Below are 21349 nucleotides of genomic sequence, written 5' to 3'. Positions count from 1 at the left end.
TCCCCAAAAGTGAGAGCATATGTAATGGTAACGAAACAGCTAAGTATGTTCGTTGTCTGGGTTAAAAGCAATCATAAAACGTTGCTAGCTTATGCACCGAAATGTAATAAAACCTATGCAGAAAGTAGCCCGGGAGCCAACCCGAGCTTTCTGTCGCCAGAAAGGGTTCAAAGGGGCCAATTTGACGCAAGGTGCCCACCAACGGCCACCGAATTTGAAGCCTGAAATAAGCCCACGAAACATGCAAAACAACCTTGCGACTAGTCACGCAACACTTCTCTCTCATAATTTCCTCATTGGCATTTTTGCTCTGGGTATAGGAATTTATAGTGAATAAAAATTGTAACTAATTATATAATTAGGTGAAATAAAAAAAATGCTTTGGCTTGGTTCAAGCGACGCCAAGAGACATTAGCATGGTTCTGTCCGGCTACGTGCAGATTCCATGTGTTTAACTTATGGCACAAGATCCGTGGGGCACACGGTATATAACACCTCTGTTTTCTGTGTTCTTGATTTAGGGTTATCGACAGACAACTATGGCCGACGATGACATCGTTATCACTGGTTTCTCTGCCTACTTCCCACAAGCGGATCATCTGGTAGAGTTCAAAGAAAAGTTGTACGCTGGTGTCGACATGATCACCGAGGATGACTTGCGCTGGCCTCCTGGTGGGTTTCGCAAATATTAGATAAGCGTAGCCCCCCGCATGATATGTTTCAGCATAAACGATGTCTTTGCAACTTACACAAATTATTTTCTCCAAAACATTTTTTCCTGTAAATATCTCATTTGCGCCAGCTGCCTGGGGCAACGTATTACATAAGCGATAAAGTCGCGAAGACTTTAGTGCGTGTGTCAGCACACAATTTACTACTGTTGGGAGGTGTGTGATATGCTATGACGCAAATAATAAAACAACTTTCCCGGTAAAAAATAATTTCGTCTTAAGCTACACTTCAGTGCAGCGTCCGTACAGCAGGTTTTCTTTTTGGTCAGAAACAAAAGCTTTCAGAGAACAGACAAATCAAACGTCAAGGTCTTGTTCACAAACTAATTTCAAGGCGTTTAAGAAATATATTCAACACTAACACACTCGTGTGGAAAAACTAGATTTTATTTCCCTAGTGGGGCCCTACAATATGTTATTTAATATTACATGGAGTCCATGTGTAGAGGCTTTCTTGAACCCGTGAGTGGCAATACTGCCAAATAGTCTCAAAAATTGGACCGGACGACCCAGTTCAGCCAATGCCGTGTTGCAGAAATTTAGCAGGAATGAAAGTTGCCTCACTCTGAATCCATTAAACTGAAAGAGCTTTAGCAAAGAGTCTCATCTGACATCTTGGAGATACTTAAGTTGTTTAACGTGGCAGCAATTTCTCTTAACTGAAGTTCGTAAAATAAAGTCGTACTTGTGTTGCAGATTTTTTTCGCGGTGCATTACTAGCGGTAATAGACGTAAGTAGTTTGCGTTAATGACGAAAGAATTAATGAACAACAACGTCTTGCTCAGCTCTATACTCATTTTATGGTAATTGTTAAACGTTGGGAAATGGAGCAAGTCGCTGAGAGGCACGCAGCATGGTAATCGTCGTCTGCACCGCCCTATTTTCGGCAGTTTCAACCTCAAACGCTGGAATTAGCTATACTTGTGCACCGCTGAAGTTTGTTCCGCATTACGTGATAGAAGTTCTCTGAATAACACTAACCAAAATAGTGGATTTATCTGCATGTTCAAGGAGGACTATGTCTGCACTGATGGGACGCCTAGTAGGTGCAGATACCATAAGTGCTCACCTCCCTCAGGTCCCGTTTTCGAACATGCAACATAAACTAACAAATAAGAATTAAGTAAGTTGATGATGCGAAGCATTATATAGAAATTTCTTATCTACGTCACGCAAGGTCCTTCTAAATTTTCTAGTTCACTCCAAAAAATTTATTTATCACTTTGAAATCCAGAACTAACACTACGGTATCAAATAAAACTCGGTACTGTTTATAGGAATAACAAATCATGAGCATATATACATTAGGTAACAATTTATTTTTAAAAATAGTACACTACATTGTGAGGTGATGATAATTTTTACCTTGCGTGCACCTGTTATGTTTGTCTACTTATAGCGAACCGAATGCACATTGATAGGTCTTTTCTTGAGGCGTTCTTGCGCGCCATTGCTGGTAGCCTGCGAAAAGGTTACCACTGCCATTGCCTCACACGGCACATCGCATCATGGCTGAAGTGTTCCTTTGCTTGCGGATTGTCGTCTTGGCGCTGCGTCGCTTTAATGCAGCTTTGGTCTTCACGCCCTGTGTTGCTTGTCAGCGTCGACCAATGTGCCCTATGTTTATTTTTAAACGAGGAAAGAGTGCCTATATTCTTACTCCCCTGTTTTGTTAGGGCATTTCCTTGATCTATTCTCTATCGACTCTTCTGATTTATTCCCCACCATTATTTCTATTTTTTTCTCTGGACCATTGCGCGCGAGGACAAAGATAAGCGCTGCAGCTTCTGTAATGCTTTCGCTGGGGGCTCACGCCTAATCACTCCAGTCCAAGGGGGAATTGCGCCACCGGTCAGAAAACTCCAGAGGGAATCGTGGCGACGCCGAAGGAGCTCTCATCGGAGAGGCTTCACAATCTTTCTCCCGTGCCCTGGCCATGCAAGTTATACACGTGCTCAACGATCCCCGACGTGGTGTGCCAGACAGCAGGAGCAGAACGACAGCATCAGAGAAAAAGTTGAAGGCAGATTACAAAGAATGCTTCGCTTTAATAATACTTTATTTCTTCGATTTATAACTGATAAGCTTACGTAGGAGCTTCAAAATCGCAAATCTGTATTGTATACGTAGTAATAGTCCATTTAAATAGAGTCACGGGACCATGCAATATTATGAGGCTTTTGGTTCCTCGGTGCGCGTGCCCCACATTGCCCGCAACAAATCCGGAAGCGCCGCCCCTTTCATAAGTGCTGCGTCATGTCGTGGAAACATTGTTGATAACTGCAGGTTAATGAAGGCTCGAGGACGTATCATCGGTGTCCTCCGGAGTATTCCACTGACTGAAAGTGATGGTATGCGCGAGATAGGGAAACTCTTGATACTCTTGATAAATGTATACTCTTGATAAATGTATAAGGAGTGTCAGACCGCTAGATTGGGCACGTAGTGCAACGTCTTCTGCGAGAAGGTTACTAACAATCCCACAATCTCTCAGAAGCCACTGAAATATTATATGATGTCCTCGTTTAGAAACTCAAGGTCAAATTTTCTGATATGTGACATCAGTTGGTCACAATTTCCATGTCTTAAAATGCACTATGTCCTTCTAGATGAAATACGCCAAATGACATCTCAACCTCAGTTAGCCTGTTGCTCTTCATTCGCCAGGATTAAGAAGTCATGTTAGCGTTTCGTACTTTCTTTTAAATGAGAGGTCAGAATGCAAGAAATGTGAGATGTTAGCCGAAATTCAGAGGAACGCGTGCACTGTAAGAAGGTACAGTGATATTTCTGGCAACCACTGCTGGCAACGTAAGACACAATATTCCCCCGTTTTCACAGGTCACATGGATTTGCCAAAGCGCCATGGAAAGATCCGGGATTTGTCCCGCTTTGACGCGCAGTTCTTCAGCACACACCCCAAGCAGGCGCAAGTGATGGACCCACAGCTGCGAATGTTGCTGGAGACATCGTACGAGGCCATTGTGGATGCAGGCTACGACCCCGATACCTTGCGCAAGCGGAACATAGGCGTCTTCATTGGCAATTCAAGCTCGGAATCTTACGACGCGTTCCGAAAGGACCCGAAGAAGGTGGACAGCTACTTGTTTCTCGGATGCTCGAGAGCCATGTTCTCCAACAGAATCTCTTACTCACTCGACGTGCAAGGTATGTTTTAGAGGTGACCTTGAATAATTGTTGTTGGGCAACAACGGATCTCTCCTAAACAGTAGCCATTTCTAATAATCAGAACGTTAAAAGTGCCGAAGCAAACGAATAATGTTCCGGCAGAACGGCAATTGATTGTTCATGAAAACCAACAAGTCCTTGTAATCCTGGCACTAATGTGTTCACGAAGGGTTGGGGCTGTGGTAGCTTGTATAATGCCATACACGTAGTGTGCATCCTAGTATCATGGCCTACGAGATTGTGCACGTTATAACGTGGTGATGGTGGAGGTTGAAACTAGTTTTCCTTTTGAAGTGAAGGGGCACAAAGAGAGAGGAGGTTGGGGTACTACACACGGTATCCGCTCACAACCGCCTCAGCTCACCCAATGATGCCCTTCTGGCTGGCAGGTTTTGCTCCAACCGTCCTATTCACGCAGAAACAGCTAAAGTTCAGTGGTGGGCTCTCCGGCTCCTCCACACGGAGCCGTTCGCAACCGAGGGCTTTTCATGCGTTTGGGCGGCCTTCATATGCTCCGGCATTGTTACTGCGTCTTCGATAAGGTCAGAAAAAAATAATTTTGCGCTGCTTTGGCGCTCCTTACTGATTGGTAAATGAAGGCTGTTGGTCTACAAATTACCAAGTGCATGCTGGCGATTATTTATTCTCCAATGTGATGTTCGTTCTTAGAGATACTCCACTACAGTCAGGTTGCCATGTATAAGCGGTTTATATCTGCAAAAGCTCGTCATGTGCAGAAAACGCTCAAGATTTCACAAATACAGGTTATCTGTATGTTTACCTTATCTTGCAATAGATGGTGTACGGACACATGAAGTGAATTTTCGCCGTCGGCGTGGCCGTGGCGCTCCGCATATATTTAGGTGTATTTACGCTATATGTCATGCTATGATCTATGCCCTGTTGTACATAAGCGAGATAAACATTACTCTATCACTCAAGTTGCTTGTACCGGGTCTTACATTTTTAACCAAATTAATCCTCACTTTTTAGAAAGCGTAGCCCACAAAATAATGCCATGAAACATAATCCTTACAGCACACGCTTTTTATCCTCAATCTTCTCGCGCTATTAAATACTGAAATCGCTAAACCATCTCAGAGCTCAAACCTGCAAGTGATGTAATCTTTACTGATGCGGCTCCTTACAAGAAGTGTAGTCGCGCCTATCCAATGTCATTACAGGCCTCACACGGCGTGGTAAAGCTTTTATGCAGCTTAGAAGAACTTGTTGGGTGAATTGGTGCATATGAGCAAACAGTTTCATTACTGCGCACAGAAACGATCACAGAGAGAAAGAGCACACAAGGACAAGATTTTATCCGTGACAGCCAGTTTGGCGCGTCCGCCCATATCGCGACCGAGTTAGTCGGACCCACGTGCAATTTGTATGTTCGAGCGCAACGGGAAATCTTGCTCTCCCAGTCAGTCTTGGTGCTTCGGGCGAAACAGCCAATTTTTTTGTGAAATGGATTGAAAGCATCGAACAATTCGCCTGTTGGTGTTGGCGCTTGCTTTCGTCTCTGCATGCTTTTTTTTTTTTTTTTTGCCGTGACGGGGCGTTAAGCAATACGTAGCATCATCTGCCCACAGAAACATGCTGTAATCTCTCGCCAGCGAACTTCAGGTGCATGTTAGAGGACAAGTGGTTAAAACTAGATAAAGAGGAATGAAAGTTGCCTTCTGTGGCGTGGCTTTTAATTATACCACGTTTTTTCGCTTGTATGCACCAGAATTTATTTATTTATATATTTTTGCCCCAATTGCCGCAGTAACGCTTCGTCGTGCTCGGTTACCAACTGTTATGAGGGTCACTTTGCCATTTGATTCTAAAATTTTGAGCTCTGCTTAGTGACAGGAACCACTGTGTAGTCAACTGACATCGCATCAGCTCACAAGGGAAGGCATTCGAAATTATTATAACACACTACAAAAAGGATAATGTGATGCTTGCTAACGTATCCAGTGTTAGCTTTGTCAGCAAAGGGACCAACCTAAGTCGTAGGACTAAGTGTACCAGCCCAAAGGTAATTATCCAAGGTGAAGTATCACTGAAATGTACAAACGCACAAAGAATGGTTCTTCTAAGGAACAACAATCTTTACAATATGTCTTTTAAGGAATTGTTCTTGTTCATTAGTTTGCGGGCCAGTACCTACTGCGTCCACTGTCTCTAGGTTGAATGGACCGAGAAAGTGTGCATCAAGCCTGCAATTATAACCTTCAGAATTTTTTACGCGCTTATTATTAAATGCAGTTTCCACACAAGCAGCATTAGGATTGGTAAAAATGGAAGTGATGAAAGTTTTAGCTATATCACACACAAAAACATTAGTCCATTTGTCACTTATGAGGTTACGTTATGTTTATTGTATTTTATATTCTAATAACTTTATTTATGAGCACGTTACAAGCCATGAGGAAGGTATTGGGGAAGAGAGAATACAGTTACGTCCATGGGATACAAGCGTTATTCAAGAAGGCAAAAAATTGCGTCAGTATTATTCTCAGGATTAATGTCGACGGCAATGCGAATATGATTCGAGCAATGTAGTCACACGCCATATTGAAGAAGTCAAATTTATTTAACTCGGTGCTTAACTGAACTGGCGTACATAAAGTCTCAGTTTTAGGCCCATTACATTCTTAATTTACACTATTATTTGCCAAGCTGAGTTCCTTCAAATATCCACGTTTACGACGATGATTGTGTTCCATATACAGAAATTTGCAGTGAGCACGATGAGCATATATTACAATGAGACTTAGATTCTATAATGGCGGGGTTGGTCCGACAAGTGGCTTATAGAATTAAACAATAACAAATAAAAATTATTGTGTGTTTCACGCAGAAACGAACGGAACCCATTTAATAACCTAAAAGTACTGCTCATGAACAAGTTTTGCCCTATCGATATTTGGAAACCTATATAAATTCTGATCTAGCATGGAAAACTCACGTGACTGTCATAATTTGTAAGTCAATCAAATTCTCGAATACTCAAGTCGAAATTTCAGTAAGTGTCCAACAGAACTTAAATAACTTCGTTATGAAACCCTTGTGCGCCCCCAATTTAAATAGACCTTAGAATAACCTTATTATAAACATGCCACTCGTTTCATAGTAGTCAATTATTTTCGTACATCCACCGTAACAACAACATCAGGTTATCTTTGTCTCGTTTATTCCTACGAAGAAAAGCTTTTCGCTAATGCTTATTTTATCAAGTCCTACGTCATTATAATATACACGCAAAGCTCATCCCTGCACCTGCGTACCTTTCGTCGCGGGTTTACCACATTAGAAAACTTGGGTGTGCATCCTCTCGCAGAAACAACCGAACACTTCACGGGACTGGAAACACTTTCCCGCCAATTTTGTTTCCATCATGAGTCATGCTTTGTTCTGACCATTCTTATTTTCATCTTTTCATTGTAACTAACTGTGCTATATACCGAGCGATTTTCTTTGCCATGAGGTTCTTGTTTTATTGTTATTTTTTGTTGCATTCGGCCCTAATGTTTTCTGCATAACCATTTCTTTTGTATAACGTTGTATAACTTGCCGTTCCTTCGAAAGCACTCCGCTCTACAATGCATTTTCTTTTGAGGGTATTTGGAAGCAATAAAAAATGGACATCTATAGTTGTAAATCTAAGACTTCAGTTTATTCTGCTACGCGTGACAAAATCCGGCGTCCAACTATGTTGTTATGGTACTCGATTACCAAGGTTGCCCTGAAGTATGGCGGGATGAGGAGAACTATACGACGACTTAGCACTGACGGCGACGAAATGACGAAAAAGCAATGATGGCGATGGAAAGACAAATGCAGTATGACAAGAACATTACGACAATGAGATTATTCTTAGGTGATGACGATGGCATCAGGACGACAGCGTTACTATGATGACGATCGGATAAAGACGAATGTATGGTCAAAATGGCATAATTATCACGATATGAAGACAACCGAATGGAGAAGTTGGAATGCAACGATAGCACGACCGAACGGCATGGCAACGACTGCATGATAACGGATGCATGATAGTTGCTGTCAATGACGCAATGACAACAATGACATCACAAGGACGGCATGATTACTATAAAATCATGACAGCCTAATTGTGATGGAATGACGAGGAAGGAATGACGTCGCTAGACTGACGAACGCAGCATGATGACGATGTAATATTACAATGGGATGATGCTGCCGAAGTGATCGCGAAAGTAAAACGACAGCGTGACGACGACATGTCAATGACATGACACTGGCTGCGTGACGACGAGGGTGTGACGACGACTGTATGACGAAAGTCGGATGCTGAAGTTAGAATGATGACGATAGAACGACAACGACAGCATGATTACGATTCTATGACAAAGAATGCATGACGACGACTGCATGGTCACGGCGGAACAACGATGATGGCGCGGCAACGGTATGAGGACAATGGCATGACACCGAGTGTCTGCGTGAAAATAATGGCGTGACGACGAGAGTCTGATAACGAAGCTGCAGTGACGACAATTGCGCGGCCAAGACGGCATAATAACGATGGCATGACAACGGATACACTATAGCTGCTCTCTGGAGACAATGGCCTAGCCACTGCGACATATTCTCGATTGAATGACGAAGAAATAATTACCATAGAATGACGCAGAAGGACTCACGTCTATGGAAAGACAAAGTCGGTATGACAACGGCGCCATGATGACAACGGGATGAAGCTACTCAGGTGATGACGATGGTAAAACGAAAGCGGGATGAAGCCAATGGCACGACGATGACAGCAGGTCGATAAAGGCATGACGAAGTTAAAATAACGGCGATGGAGCGACCACGACGGCAGCACAATAAAGAAGGCATGACGGCGAATCTATGAAAACGACAAAATGACGATGACAGCAAGACAACGGTATCGAGGAAATCGGATGACAACGAGTGTAGAAGGGCAATGACGCAACGGCGACTGTATCACGAAGCCTGTATGATGACAATGGCATGACGACGATGGGGTGACGACGATGGCTTGACGAGAGCGATTGACAAAGCTGGAATGACGCCTTGTCCTGTCTTGTATTGTGTCTGTCCAGCGATTGACAAAGCTGGAATGACGCCTTGTCCTGTCTGTATTTCTTCTTGTGTGTCGTCACTATTGGCGCTTCACCTATTGAAAGCTGGAATGACGACGACGCACCGTCCACGACGGCACCACAAGCAGGAGCACATGCCTAGTACGCCGCACTATTAGACAACTAGGCCCACTAGCTCGGCAAAGAAGACGTGACGACGTGACGACGACATCAAAGCGAGAGTCATATGAAAAAGCTGGGACGGCAAAGATAGAACGACCGTCACGGCGTCACGACAACGAGCAGAGATCTTGTGGCCCAAGCTAACGCAGAACTTGGGCCGCTGAGGTGGCCTAAGAGACTAGATATATAGATAGCCTCCAAACGCGTGTAGTAGACGAAGAGTGCTATTCGCATTAAAAGGATCACTTAACAAAAGCATTATTCGTACAACGCAATAGCATGCAACATCAAACTAAATACTGTAAAAATTTCAGAGAGGAAGACACTCGTAAATACTACACGAAAATCATTACGAAGAATTGGCGCACAATTCGAAATATTCTCATATCAATACCTTAATCACCGCATTGCAAAGAGAAAAAAGAGAAAACTAAGCTGGCAACTAATAAAATCTGCCATCTACGATGAACTACCAGTTAGGGGACAAAAAAGACTGTATGAAGCCACGGAAAAATTTTCTAGAAAAGTAAATGAATAAACATAAGAATGAAATATAGATAGCAAAAAGTCAATGGATAAAAAAGAGAAATGGATATAGGGAAGGCGGGGATGTCAAGAGTCTGGTTGGTTATCCTACGCAAGGGGAAGGGAGAAGGAGAAGAGAGAGAATGGAGAGATAGAGAGGGTATAGAGACGTGCAGAGACAGTCATTGAGTCAAAGACGCTCGTGCAAACCAGGCGTTCTCAGGAAGCACAAAACTGCCTTCACTGCCTTCTGAGCAGATGATCGGTGGCGATAGTGCTCTAGTACTGCCTGCTGACTCAGAGGACGATCATCTAGTTTCCTCAATGTGTTAGACAAAGATTGTCTTTTTACATGAAATTCAGGACAGTGGCACAATAAGTGGTCAATGTTCTAGCCGCAAGCATCACATGCAGGACAATCAGCCATTCCAGTTAGTGCTGAGTAAGCTTTCGTGAAATCAACTCCCAGCCACAACCGACGCAGAAGAGACGTACGCGTCGCGTTGGTGCAGTCAGGCCGTAGGTCTGAGTTGCAATGAAGAATTACAAGAACTACTGTGCAGTCTGGTGCGCCTTGTATGTGCGGTATTCCACTCTGCTAAGGAGAGTGTTGTGCTAGAATGAAAAGTTTTCTCCCAGCGTTGGTCCTTGAGAAAGGAATGGGGACGCAGCTGTCTTCTTTTTTTGCCGTCCGAGCTGCCTTATCAGCGTTGTCATTGCTAGTGATACTGCAATGACCTGGAATCCATTGAAATAAGATATCATGGCCTTTTTCTCTAAAGCGGTGGACAACTTCCACAATGTAAGACGTGAGCTGATCGTCGGTTCCATGTCGGAAAAACGACTAGACACATTGCAAGGCTGGCCTTGAATCGCACAAGACTGCCCATTTTCGATGATTTTCGATGATCACATGAAACGCGCCGCGCAGAACCGCGAGCTCTGCACCTGTAGATGTACGGATATGGGAAGTCCTGAACCGCTGGGTTATTCCCATTGTTGCTATAACCACAACGGCTCTGGAATTGGTTGTTGTCGTTGAGCCATCAATATAGAAGTGTGTGCAGCCGCTCTGTTTCTTGTGCAAGAGGACTAAAGTAACTTGATTGAGTGCTGATGCTGGCAAGTCCAACTTTTTGAGAAGCCCTGGGATTGTAAGGTTTACTTGAGTACGGCTCCCACACCCTGGATGAATCAAAGGTTTTGCCGCAGGTGCGTAACTTGCCCTGAGAGAGGCACGGTGAACGAAGACAGCTGCACTGAATGTCGTGCGAGGCCTTTGTACAGGGAGACTTGCGAGGAGGTGTGTAGGCGTCTGGGCGACGTGTCTTATGTGCACATGCATTGTTTTAATGGTAATGCGTGTTTTAAGAGTGTAATCTTGAGCGCCTACAATACCTTAACTCGTTAACGCACTCCGAGGTAAACGAATGCATGTCTTGAGGACTAGGGCTTGTACGCTTTGGATTGTATTCAAGTTAGTTCTGCAAGTGTTGGAGATGACCGGTAGCGTGTACCGCAGGAATCCAAAGAAGACCCTATACAGTTGCAGCATGGATGGCATTGACACCCCCCAGGTCTTTCATGCTAGAAACTTAACCACTGTTAGCAATTGACGCCGAGCACTATGCATCAAAATGATATCATGTAGGAGGAAGTCCGCAACATCAGTTCCGAAACTGGTCGGAAGAGCACGGGTTACGGCGTAGCGGGTCGCGTAGTCCGCCGCGACTGCAGCCCACTTGTTTCCTGATGTAGGTTCCGCAAATGGGTGGAGAAAGTCTAAGCCGACGCGATGGAAGGGCTAGGGAGGGATGTCGAGCGGCTGCAGGTAACGAGCGGGGAGCTGGGAAAGCTTCTTGCGTCGTTGGCGAAGTTCACAAGCGCTGACGTAACGTCGAATGGAATGGGCAAGGCCCGGCCAGAAAAAACGGCGACGTACAGGGTCATAGGTTAGAGATACGCCGAGATTTTCTGCCGTTGGTGCGTTCTGAAGCTCTTCTAGAACGGTGGAGCGGATATGTGTAGGTATTACAAGTAGGAACTCAGAGCTGTCAGGATGAAGGTTATGACGGTACAGAGTACCGTCGTGGAGGAGGAAGAGGCGTAGAGCAGCATCGCCCGGAGAGTGTTCAAAACGGTCGATGAGTGCTCTGATGTAGGCGTAATGGTCTTGCTCATCGGTGAAATGAAGCAGCTGTGATACAGACAATAGGCAAGAAGCACTGGCGATGTTGAAGTAGTCAGGGTCGTCAACAGGGTAACGCGACAAGCACTCAGCGTCTTGGTGCAGGCGGCCCGACTTCTACACCACGGAATATGAAAATTCTTGTAGCCCCAAAGCCCATCGGCCAAGCTGGCCTGTAGGATCTTTTAGCGATGAGAGCCAGCGGACAGCATATGGTCAGAGACTACGGAAAAAGGGCGAACGTAAAGTAAGGACGGAACTTCGCAACTGCCCAGACAACAGCAAGGCATTCTCGTCCTGTAATATTATGGTTGCGCTCCGATGGTGCTACGAGGCGGCTCCTGGCACCTGTACGCAATTCTGAAGGGGCATCAGGGTCGGAGTGGGCAAGAATGGGTGGTGAGGTTAGAAGAGTAACGAGACGAAAGAAGGCAGTGGCTTCTGCTGTACCCCACGAGAATTGTACGCCTTTCTTCAAAAAATTAGTGAGGGGCTTAGCAACTGTCGCAAAATCTGTAACGAAACGACGAAACTACGAGAATCATACGCTTAAAGTCGCAGGGGCGTTGCATAATCCAAACGGCATTACTTTAAATTCGTAAAGGAGATCAGGTATGATAAACACGCTTTCTTCTCTGTCCATATCGTCAACAGCAACGTGCCAGTATCGCGAACGAAGCTCAATAGACGAGAAATAGCTGGAACCACGCAGGCAGCCAAGGGCGTCGTCTATACTTGGAAGCGGGTAGACGTGCTTCTTAGTAACGTTGTTCAGATGACGGTAGTCTACACAGAAGCGTCACGTGCCGTCCTTCTTCTTAACCAACATTACATGTGACGCCCAGGCACTCGAAGAAGGCTCAGTGATGTTTTTATCTAGCATTTTGTTCACTTCATTTTCAATTACTCGGCGTTCCGACGCAGAAACTTGATATGGTCGTGAGTGAATAGGCGTAGCATCGCCAGTAAGAATCCGGTGCTTGACAGCGAGCGTCTGGCCTAAAGAGCGATCGTCGAAGTTGAAAATATCTCGGTAGGACGATAATTCTTTGCAAAGGTATTCAGCCTGCGCAGAGGACAGGTCCATCGCAACCATTTTTTTTATTTTGGTATCGGCACCCGAGGCTGGGGCGAGGGGCATATAAGCTCGCGAGAACCATCGGTCGATAACGCTGCCACGTATTGGTCGCCGAGACAATCAATGGTGGCAAGGCAAATACCTTGCAGTAGGATTTGCTTTGCTTATCCAAAGTTACAGACAGGCATGCAAGTGCGGTTCGCAGTAATAGTAAATATACTGTGATGCACGGTAACGTCATACTGTATTGGAATGTCGGGCAGAGGAGTGACGATGTACTCACCATCAGGAACTGGCGGGAGAGACAACAGTTCAATATAGGCTATTGTCTTTGGCGGCAGGCAAAGAAAGCGGGTGGGGCGTAAGCGGAGCGTCAGAAGGTTTTGCGAGCATCGGCAACTCAAGGCGAAGGGTACTGGAAGAGCAGTAAATAAGACCTGAATGCGCGGTGAGAAAATCGAGGCCGAGAATGAGGTCGTGGGGGCAATGAGCAATTACGGTGAAGAGGAGTGTGGCAGCCGGCGATGCTGACACGTGCCGTGCACATGCCAAGGATAGGCACAGTACCACCATCCGCAACGCGGACGACGCGTGCCGACGCTGGGGTGAGGAGCTGGTCCAGTCCTCGTCGGAAGGCAGTACTCATAATAGAAAGATGTGCTCCGGTATTGATGAGTGCCGTGACCGTATAGCCGTTAACGCCAATGTCAAGAAGGTTTCGGTTCGTAGGTAACGTGAGCAGAGGATTTGAGGGCAGGTTCGACAGCGCAGCTTCACTTCCAGAAGCTGTAGTGGCTAGTTTTCCGGCTGGATCCGGGAGGCGATAGGCGGCGAAGAGAAGCGTCAGGGTTGACGTGAACGGGACTGATGGCGTCGAGGTAAGGGTGAGCGGCTGTAGCGAAGGTTAGGAGCAGGATCATCAGCGGCAGTGGGTTCATGGCGGGTGGTACAGGGAACAGAAAGTCCAAAGGTGCGGGAATAAGCAGCGGCGTATGTGCGAGGAGGTGGTGGCCATCGGTTGCGGCAGTGACGAGCGACGTGGCCGATGCGACAGCAGTGGAAGCAGATCGGCCTGTCATTAGGGGCACACGATTCGGACGGGTTGCGGCGAGATGTGGCAGAAAAGTGCTGCCGGGGACGAGGAGGGCCGCTAGATAACTGGGGAACGCTGGGTTGAGACGTGGAACACCACGGAGTTCAGACCCAAGTTCTCAAATTCCTGACTGACGACGGCCTGAATCATCGCAAGGGTGGTTGCTGGCGGATCGGGAGGCGTCGTGGAGAAGGCTGACGAACAGGCGGCCTCGAGTTGGCGGTGAACAATACGGGTGACGTCGTCACATGTGGTGGTCTGACGCGGTCGACCCTCACATGTCGACGTAGCAGCAGTGTTGGGTAGTCAAGTAATGTGGTGTGAGATAAGGCGGCTCTTAGCTTGCTCAATGTGACGGCATTCTTTTATGATGCCGTCGATAGTCGAGACGTTGCCGAAAACAAGCAAATTGAAAGCGTTGTCGGCGATGCCTTTTAGCACATATGCCACTTTGTCTGCTTTGGACATATTATCGTCAGCTTTGCAGCATAGAGCCAAGACGCCCAGGATGTAGGAAACGTACGGCTCTGTAGATGACTGAACACGAGGCGCAAGAGCCTTTCTCGCGGCAATCTTGAGCCCAATGGGGTCGCCGAACAGTTCCCGTAGCTGTTCTTTGAAACAGTCCCAACTAGTCATCTCGTCGTCACACGTTTGACGCCACACGCGTGGGGTGCCGCCGAGACAAAAGATGACATTGGCGAGTATAATCATTGGGTCCACCTGTTATTAGCACTGGCGTGTTCATAGAGCTTGGTCCAGTCGTCAAAATCCTGTCCCTCCATGCCAGAGAACACACCTGGGTAGCGATGTGGGGCAACCGTGACGATTGCAGTAGGCGGAAAAGCCGAAGCCCTTGCAGAGGCGGGCTCGTCACCGGGAGGCATGGTGACAAGCTCGATGTGCCGACCACTTCAGACTTCCGTGGTGAGAACGGGGAACGCTATCCTCCACCAGAATGTTACGTGTGGAAAGACACAGACGAAAGAGGCTATATACAGGCTAGTTACACTGGAGCCAGGCAGCCAGGGCGACACTCACTCGCGCCAACGGCACCGACTAACTTCATCATCGTTCTGGTGGCAGTGCGTCTCTCGAGTATCGCTCCATGATATCGTAATAATATAAAAAATGCAATTCCTGCTGCAATGCTTGCCTTACGACTCGTCCCTTCAGCACGACAGAGGCTAGGGCAAAGTAGTAGCCACACTGTGTTTCCTAATGAAGTAAAATGCCTTCAACAATTCAGGAATGGCTGCTCTTAAATGCATTCTTGTAGTTCTTGTAGAAGTTGTTCAACTTGAAGTCTCATTTTCTGCTTCCATTCCAAATCTGGTCACACAGAGTGCTGGAAGACATGACCTGCTGTGAGCTTGGTGTTACAATTCTGCGAGGGTTGAAGATGTTTCCTCGAAATTTATTTCACTTCGTATGTCCCGACAACATGACATTGCCTGACGTATTCTTATAGTTTAATTATCGTAGCAAAACAGTTCTGAAAACAAAAATCGTCACCCACGTGAGTGTAGCACGATGTTAAAAAGGCACCCACGTGGGTTTCTCAGAAAAAAAGTTTCGGAAATAAAAAAAAAAAACATTCCTCCATGTCCGCCAATCAAAGCCGGGAACCAACGCCTTTCTGGGACTATCACTCTGCCGTACCAAAAGCCCAGCAAATCGCAGTACGAAGCGCGGTTATTCCCCATCTCGAAGTGAATTATTATAATCTTTCTGATGGTTGTCTTGAAATGTCGGGGTGAATTAACTTGTCGACGCTTCACAACATGTAGAAGAAGCTGGCGATTCATAGTTGATAGTGACATACACCACACCAACAAAATATTAAGGTGCTTGACGCGCTTTTTTACAAGCGGCGGAGACAAAGAAGTTCTGGACTACTGTATAAGTCAAAACAGCAGAACTATTTAGCGAATGTATATATATTCGAAAAACAAAGCTATGACCATCACCCATCTCACGTCCGAGTTTCGGGCTTTTTGTTTTGTCATCGCTCGACATATGTTGGTAAAAAGAGGCAGAATACTACAACAAATTCCCCGTCCTTGTTATCCTGCGTGGAGCGCATACGTATAAGAACGATGCTGGCTCTAGCCAGCAACTACATTCCTTGGTGAGCTAAGTAAACAGGGCAGTGTCGTTAACGCTGCTACCGTTCGGACAGAGAGGCCAGAGGTCGCCGAGCAAGCGGCTATTGCGCTCGCCCTTGTTGACAGGCGCAGGCCTTTTGTATATATCGATTCAAAGTCGGCTGTTAGGGCCTTTGAGAAGGGCTCGGTGGCTAAGGTTGCTTTTAAAATTATGCAGACATGTGAGATTTCTCAACACTACTTATGTTGGTTCCCTGCTCGCCTTGGGATGATCGAGGCAGCCGCTCCGAATCTCAGTGAGTCCGCTCATAAGGCAGCGCGAGATCTTACCCTCCGCTCTGCCCCGCGCAACGGCGTGGCGGTACTCCCCGAGAACAGAGACTCCGCTTCCACATACAATGAAATTGTGAAGTATTACCTTCTTAATCGCAGGGTTTACAGTTTGCCGCATCCTAAACTAAACAGGGCTCAGGCACTTACATTACGCTTACTACAGACTGGTACTTATTATTGACCACGGAGACTGAACATGTTTTATCCGGAGACGTATAGAGAGCCTTATTGCCAAGATTGTGGTGCTTTAGCCACGCTCGAACACATGCTCTGGTCTTGCGAAAGAATTGAAGACTCGGCGATCAAGGGTGCGTCCAGGTGTGAGGCTGCACTTCGCAGCCCGGACTTGGATGAACAATTCTGGGCTGTCCAGTAGGCTCACGACGTGGCCGTGAGGCTTGGCCTTCCGGTCCCGACGTGGGAGCCGCCCGCTTAGTGATTAATTATCACTACTTGCAGGGCCAAATAAAGTTTTCGTTCCTTCCTTAAGTAAACATGATACATACTGTACATATTTACCAGGGATAGGCGGGCTAGTTGGTGGTCGATATTGGAATGCATCATGTAACCGCACAAAAACAAGGAGCAAAGAAGGAACACCTCCTTCCGCGCCTGTCTTGTGTGTTCCTTTTTTGTCCCTTGTTTTTGTGCTGTTACATGATGCATGATACATACACTTTGAAGTTATGCTGGTAAGATGCCACATTTTGTGGTGCATAGTCGGCTAACGAAAACTGTCTGGCTCAAGCGAATGGACCAATACAGACGTGTGCGCACTTTTCACGAAACAAATCTAAGTACGAAACGCACTCAACAATCCCGATATCCCACGGTAAAATTCCATTTATGTACAATTTAAATACAACGAGCGAAAGTGGACGGATATGTCGCTGCCCAGGTGTAAAATGACTGGCAGAATTTTCCTCCGTATTTCGTTTCATACATTCTAGTGTTTCGCACTTGCACGTTGAACATGCGATTTTATACATTATAAGCACGCTTGAATATTTGTCATTGGGAGTTACGCCCGTTTAACTTATGTCGAGTTTAACGCGTTTCTCTTTGTCTAGCAGCTCGTAGGAAACAAAACCTGCGTCAAATAAGCACTGACGAACACCGTACGTTCCCAGAACATATAAAACCTTATGATTACTACAAAAAAAGAAGCCAGCTAGCATAAAGCTTCCACAACGAAGCAAATGCAGCGGCAGTACGACGATAAACCAAGCAGACTCAACAGGCGCCAAAGCAGACGCTCATGCAATGGATCCGACTTTACATTCCAATAAAGTTTTGGTGGGTAAAACAGGCTGCTCAAGGGCACGTACTGCTGAAAATACGCTAGGTTTCGTTCTCGCGTTTGCGTCTCTGATGTCCGCCCGAGAAAACGTCTGCAGTGGTTGCATTGTTCCTGCTATGTTTATGCCGCAAGAGCAACAATGCAACAGCGCCACCATTTCTGCGCTGTTGGGTACCATGCCATGTGGAAAAAGGAAAGTGGAGCACGGCTTGTTTCAGTATGTTTCGGAGCCTTGCTATGCGGCATTGCCGACGCCCTTATTGGTCATTGTAATTGCGAGGAGCTTAGTGTTGATTATTTGAAACCAAAGCTTCAGGTAAAATGTATGCTAAGACACAGTTTTCTCTTTGTGTCGTTACCCGCTTTGGCCCCTGCACCCTCAGTTACAATGGGAAACGCACACTTGTTGGCCGACCATGTCAGGAACGGTTTAAATAAAATGATCGTTCACCACCCATATTTGCGCATCAAAACGAGTGCCCTAAATAAATAGTTTACCCAGCAAATGTATTTCTTTTTATGACAACTTATTTAATCATTGCCAGAACACAATTCTATGCCCCTAAATACCATATAACTAGATGTAAGCAAAAGCTCATATCATCTGGTAATAATGCATCGCCAAAAATGTATTATCTTGAATGCACTGTTAAGAAGAATCTTCATAGAACGGCTAAAAAATGCACAGCCTATACACGGACAGAGCTCGTAAGCGACTTATAATAACACGGTTTCCCTCTTACGTAATGTTTCGTGCCACAGGCCCGAGCATGACCATTGATACTGCCTGCTCGTCAGCGATGGTGGTCCTGAATGAAGCAGTCGTGGCGCTTCGCTCGGGACGCTGCGAGGCGGCCATCGTTGGAGCAGCGAACCTCAACCTCGATCCCAGCGTTGCAGTGAACTTCAGGCAGCTGGGCGCACTGTCAGACGACGGAAAGTGCAGGGCCTTCGATTCAAGTGGTAAGCCCATCACAGCCCTCCGTATCAAAAACGTCCCTAAAGTGGAAGCTTTCCCGCAGATGTAGTAAGTGCAGCACACGATCACTCCTCGAGCTACGGCGATGGGGGTGCTGGTGTAGCAGAAGGCGAAGTTAATCAGGTATGCTTAGCCGCCAAATGTACCGCCTGAGCATTTCATACGTTTTCAGCAAAGGTGCGTTACGAGACGTTGCTCTACTTCGTATCTCGAAGACAGGCAACCAAGACTTGAGGAAATCTGTTCCTCAATACTGCGGACCCATCCGCGAATACATTTGTATACCTTGTATGTGTAAATAATTTCTTTTTGGAGACTCTGAAGCAACGCTTTTCATTCCACAGTAAACAGCGGGCACAACCAGATAAAACGTTGTGCATCACCGATCTCGCCATATGAAGCAGAAAGCAGGGAAACGAATCCTCTAGTCTTCAACACCTAGCTATCGACGAAAGCGGATTTGCTTTTAATGCGATACAGCTAAGTTGCGTCCTCAAAACACATCCTGGATGTGGAGTGTTGCGGGGCACGCGAAAATGATGGCGCATTGAGTCGGCGGGCACAACCAGATAAAATGCTTCGCATCCCCGATCTCGCAACATGAAGCAGAATGTGGAAAAGCGGATCGTCTAGTCTTAGAAAAGTAGCTATGGACGAAGCAGAAGTGGTTCTAAAGGGATACAGCTAAGTTGCGACCTGAAAACACATCCTTGATGTGGAGTTGTTTGGAGAGCCGGCAAACAATTGCCCGTTGCATCCTCTGTTTTCTGCAAATTGCTTGGTGTTCTCAATTTCGGGGCACGTGAGAGCGTTCTATGGGAAAGATCATCAGCTTCCTCATTTCCTTCAACTCCAACATACGATGAGATGCAGATAAATTTCGCTTTGGGTGCCCAGCTGCCAAAACGTTTAAAGGAGTCCTGAACCACCCTGCGGACTTGGTGAAAAAACTCAGTCCGCAGAGAGCTTACGCTGCTGTGAACACCTCATCTAAGGTTGCGGTCGTGCGCGGTGCCTGGAGCTAGCAAGTGAAGCGCAAATTAACATTACTCTGAAACGCTCTCTGTTCAACAGAATCTGCTCCTCACTCTTTTCTAGAGGCTTTATTTCTAGAGGCAGATCCCCAAAAGCGGGTGCAATTCGCATTAGCTAACATCATTCAAGGAGAGTGCTTGGATGAATGCGCGTCTTCCTACTGTTAACGTGTATGTACACGCAGTTTAACAAACAGGCTCAAGCAAGCGTGTTTCCAATTTTGATAATAATTATGCACTTCCGGAAGAAGCCTACTACTGTCTGCTCGCGCTCGGCCGCGGACGCCTACGTCGCCACAACACTTTAAACACCCTGCTTATCCTTTTCTTAGCCGTCGGACCTCGTAAATTCACCTAATTTTCAACACTCAACCAGACTATAACCACGCGATACATACAATCAGACCACACGTACGCTCGCCAGCACGCGCTCACTCCTTGCCGCTCCTGGTTTGACGCCCTGCAGACTTCGGGCCATATTCAACAATTCGTAGCGCTTAGAAATGCGGAAGTTTTATGTAGGTGCTATCCGTTGGTCAAGCTGGTATAGCGCCAAGTCCGTCGGTACCTCATATTGCACGGCCAGACCGGAGCATATCGTCGCCAGCGGGCACTCAAGCCCTGTCGTGCACAAAGCAAACGTTTAGCACAGGAAATACAGTTGCATGTAGCTGCGGTCTCCTACGTAGCGTAGGCAGCGGGGCCACCGCGGGGTGCCGCGGTAAGTCTCCTGGATGACCGCACTTCGGCTCACTGAGGACAACGGCAGTTTGCGTGTCGTAGGCGTCATAATCGGAAATAGTGGCATCTACGCAAACATGCATAATAATGTTTCAACTGCCCACCACGGTGACGTTCATTAGGCGGAGCGTTGTGGACACGCCACGCCATGCTCCGCTGTAGCCTTCGCAAGGCAAGTCATTGCTAACTATTCAAGTATCGGTAACACGGTGCTTGACTGCCAAGAAGTCCGCTTTTGCTGAACGTATTGAAGTGATTTATTTCGCGAAAGTCTTACTGCAATTGTCAAGTTCAACTACAAATGGATTCCTCAACGCCAATAAGGGTCCCTTTAAGCAGAACCAGAGACTGCCTACGTAACTGCTTCCGAGGCAGAACACGATTTAATCTTTGTAGCGTTTAATTGATTCCGTGAGTGTAACGACACCTTGGCCTGAGAAAATCCTTTGTTTTCTTATAGTGGTCATGACAGCAGCACTCTGTACATTTGTTGAAAAAACTAACTGGTTCAGCGCACCAGACCACGACACGCCAACAGAAAGTATATAGACTGCCTCTGCTTGCCGACCGGTCTGTGTAGAGTTGCAAATAGCTTCAATACATTGTGCTTAAGTGGCCCTGCACCAGACATTTTGCTTACGCCAGAATGAATTCAGCATTTTGCGGGTAACTAGAGACGCTGCAGCTAACATCCTCAAAAGACCATGGCGGGAACAGGTTTGTCCGTTTTTGTCATATAAGTCGCACCAGTCGGTAGATGACAAATCAGGTGGTTATCAAGACCGTGC

At 46.3% G+C, this 21349-nt stretch overlaps 1 protein-coding gene across 1 annotated transcript in view; it reads left to right on the top strand.

The window, feature by feature from the left end:
• Positions 1 to 539: 539 nt before the first annotated feature.
• LOC126526150 (fatty acid synthase-like) overlaps positions 540 to 21349 on the top strand; it is a 178127-nt gene continuing 157317 nt past the window's right edge. The window contains exons 1-3 of the mRNA XM_050174098.2: positions 540 to 672; positions 3574 to 3900; positions 18570 to 18770. Of these exons, the coding sequence (XP_050030055.2) occupies positions 540 to 672; positions 3574 to 3900; positions 18570 to 18770 (661 nt within the window). The remainder of the gene's footprint in view (positions 673 to 3573; positions 3901 to 18569; positions 18771 to 21349) is intronic.

This window comes from Dermacentor andersoni, chromosome 8 (assembly GCF_023375885.2).
Source record: "Dermacentor andersoni chromosome 8, qqDerAnde1_hic_scaffold, whole genome shotgun sequence".
NCBI lineage: Eukaryota > Metazoa > Arthropoda > Arachnida > Ixodida > Ixodidae > Dermacentor > Dermacentor andersoni.
This window is presented reverse-complemented; position numbering and strand designations above follow the sequence as displayed.